We start from the raw sequence: 3,303 nt of genomic DNA on the forward strand, positions 1-3,303 counted from the left end.
TTGATAGAAGTTAGTGGAACTTTATGTAAAGTAGTGTAACTATAGTTTGTGTAAAGTAACTATAGTATAAATTAAAGTAACTATAGTAGAGTTACTTATATTTGTATATATAGTAGAGCCAGAAGGCAAGATAAGGTAAGACTTTCTCGACGGAAAGCAAGCCTCTTGTATTACAAAAATATTCTCAATAAAAATCTAAGTTTAAGTTGAAGCTATGGATCAAAACAGTGCTACTACACAGGTATATATATTCATGATTATGCATAGCTAAATCTATTAATTCCTAAATATCATAGTAATTCCTGTAAATTTCACCTGAGATTGACAATGCATTTTTGAAGTTTCAAGCTTTCTGTAAAAAAAAAAACATATATAGTGAAATGTCAGTAACTATATATACAATTCTCAAACCAAAAAGAAGAAAAAGAAAAAGAAATGTATCTATTTTTTGCAAAGTGAGTACCGGCATAAAGTGGTTCTTGTAGTACTCAACCATTTTCTCCTGTTCTAAGACTTTTGTTTACTTGTATCCGTCAAGCTTCTTCATTTCCTACGAGATGATTAGTTAAGCACAATTAAAATAGAACAATCTGATGCAGGAAGTATCCCACGTTCACTCTGTAGAATTCGAATAATACTGCACACAAAAGGGGTGTAATGTATGTAGTCTACCCTAACACAAATATTAGTGGTTGATTCCACGGTTTGAACCTGTTATATGTAAAATGTTATGTTGCTCAGACTCTTAAAAAATGTCAATGGGTGCATGAAAAGTGTAGAGCCTTGGCAACTCAAGACTTACTAGTAACACATAGACAACTTTATTATTGTTCCAAGGCTGCCCTTTCATTATAAAGCACATGAATTATACATGAAAAATTTACCAACCAGCTAGCCTTGAAGTTTACGCTATCACCAAAAGAAACAAAGGCAATTTTAACAAGCCTTAGTCTCTATGCTTTTCAAGTGCAAGTCATGGACCCTTTTCTATTGTGATGAACATTCTATGATACAACATCTAATACAACTAAATTAAGTTTAAGAATAATAAAATTTCATATATAATATAAAAATATTAATCATAATTTACACTCCATATCTAATTTAAGTCATACCTCAATCCATTTGGCTAGTTTAGGCCTCCCGGTTGTGATGTCATAGCTAAACCCCTCTGGCATGAAAATTTGGAACTTTTCGATAAATGGAGAATAGGTTATGTCAACCCAGCACAACATAGTTTTCATATCAGCACATACTCTCTATGAAGTTTGAAATTCTAGGATGAAAGTACACCCACACTACTCTGTACTGCTTGTCGAGTATGTTTTTCGGGCAAAGCTACCATCTCACATGACACATCATCGGAGAGGAAAAGAAAATGAAAGACAGTAATGACCTGACTGAATTGATTGAGGAAGAAAGGCCCATCGTCAAATTTGTGGAGAGATTTTTCTAGGTAATGAAATTGTGCACCTGGTACAAGTGTGAATACCATTAACTTACATTAGAAACATTTAACAAACAAAACATAATTAGTTTCAACGAACAGAAGCTGAAATTTCACCAGCTAGTGTCCGTGTATCTTTTGCAAACGAGCTGTATACTAATGGGACGAATGTAGTATCACTATAAGCTATTAATTCTTCAACAAATTCTCTTTTCGAGGTCTTGCATTAATTGGCCAATATTTTCTTTATATCAATTTACTGCTTAAGATTATCCTACACAGATAGGACAATCATAAAATTTTGCAGCTTACATCCGACAAGAGTAGTGGTCCTTCAAAGTTACTATCAACATATTTAATCAGATCCAAACTCTCTCCTGTCACTTTGTTGTTGTGCTCCAGGGATGGCACCTGTGAAGTGTAGAAAATATAAATAACCAGAAGCGTAAAATGAGATGCATGCTCTCCGAAGATTTAAACATTCACTTGCTTCATAGTCCTTATATAAAAGTGTATGCACTGGCTCAGTCAATAATCATTTAATTCAAAGAGGAAGAGAAATCCCTTTTCCAAAAATCCATGGACATTTTCTTCAGGAGTTCTCATACAATTTACAACGAGGCTAAATGCCTATGTCAAAATCTTAGCTCAAAATTTTCAAATACAAGTGAATTGGGCAAGCGAAAATGAATGTTGGTTTGGTGGAAAAATACCTTATTTATGGGGTAAACATTTTCCTTGTACCAATCAGGCTTGTTCTGAAGATAAATTTGAACTAATTTGATCTTGTCTTGCAAACCCTGCAATTCAAAATGTTAGAAAATTTATCTAGGCAAACAGGACCTTTGCCAGGTATAAGAACACACGAACTGAATAATTTCAACAAGGATAGAAATTACTTCCAAAATGAAATTAACAAAAGACATCAATAAAATCAACCATTTTAATTAGTAGCACTTCCTTTCTAAGGTGGATAGAAGTTTTGAACTATGAGTTCATCCAAACCGAATTTTTGGACATAGAATGTGAATATGTAAATCAAAGATTACCAAAATTTTAATGAATAATAAAATCCAAGAGCAGACCAAAGGCTTATATTTTGTTGTAGATAAGAGTTGTATACGATGAGTTTAAGTCATATATTTTATTCGCGAGAATTTCTTCTCTCCGATCGAGTAGCAAGCAGGCCCTTATAAAGGGTTCCAACCCTATCTGAAATCTAAGAAGTTGGTGCTTTTTATCAGTCGTTGCTCGCTAGCCTTTTCTCAACCTAGTAAAGGGGCTGCTTGATGTAGCGTGCAATGTACTAGTAAATAGGAGAAGAAAATTGAGAACTACTCCCTCTTTTTCATTTTACGTGGCAGTATTTGACTGGACATGAAATTTGAAAAAGAAAAAAGATTTTTTTTCACATATCAAAAGTATTTTTCGACTTTCGATCTTACACATGTCATGGCGTTTTTATAGCTATAAAGATATGCAATTTCGAGTAAATGGGTAAGTTCAAGGTTAAAAGAGTCTCCAAATATAGAAAGTTGTCCTTGTTTTAAGAATTAACTGCAAAGAGAAAAGCTAGATAAAGTAGAATAGAGGAAGTGGTATAAAGGCGAACCTTAATATTCCTGGTAATCCACACACGCATAGAATAGGGGAACTGATAATTGATATACAACCTTCAGACAACACAATGGAGTCTGATCACAATCTTCGGTCAGAGAAATAAAATCGTAATGATGACAAAGAACACATTATTCATAAGGTAGAAAAAAACATATTTTCTTAAGGCAGATAAGAAAGAAATTAAGAGAAATTTTTTAATTAAACCTGGTAGTTCCATCGAAGAGAGATGGGGGTTG

At 33.4% G+C, this 3,303-nt stretch overlaps 1 protein-coding gene across 1 annotated transcript; it reads right to left on the reverse strand.

Moving 5' to 3' along the window:
- Positions 1-520: 520 nt before the first annotated feature.
- Positions 521-3,089, reverse strand: LOC125832812 (glutathione S-transferase L1-like). Its single transcript, XM_049512006.1, has 8 exons — positions 3,060-3,089; positions 2,161-2,247; positions 1,760-1,858; positions 1,708-1,721; positions 1,565-1,656; positions 1,398-1,473; positions 1,116-1,224; positions 521-550 (listed from the first exon to the last, which is right to left on the reverse strand). Exons 1-8 carry the CDS (start codon positions 3,087-3,089, stop codon positions 521-523), a joined length of 537 nt encoding a protein of 178 aa, XP_049367963.1.
- Between the last annotated feature and the right edge of the window lie 214 nt (positions 3,090-3,303).

This window comes from Solanum verrucosum, unplaced genomic scaffold (assembly GCF_900185275.1).
Source record: "Solanum verrucosum unplaced genomic scaffold, falcon-dt-bn FXZP01000025.1, whole genome shotgun sequence".
In the NCBI taxonomy this organism is placed as follows: Eukaryota; Viridiplantae; Streptophyta; class Magnoliopsida; order Solanales; family Solanaceae; genus Solanum; species Solanum verrucosum.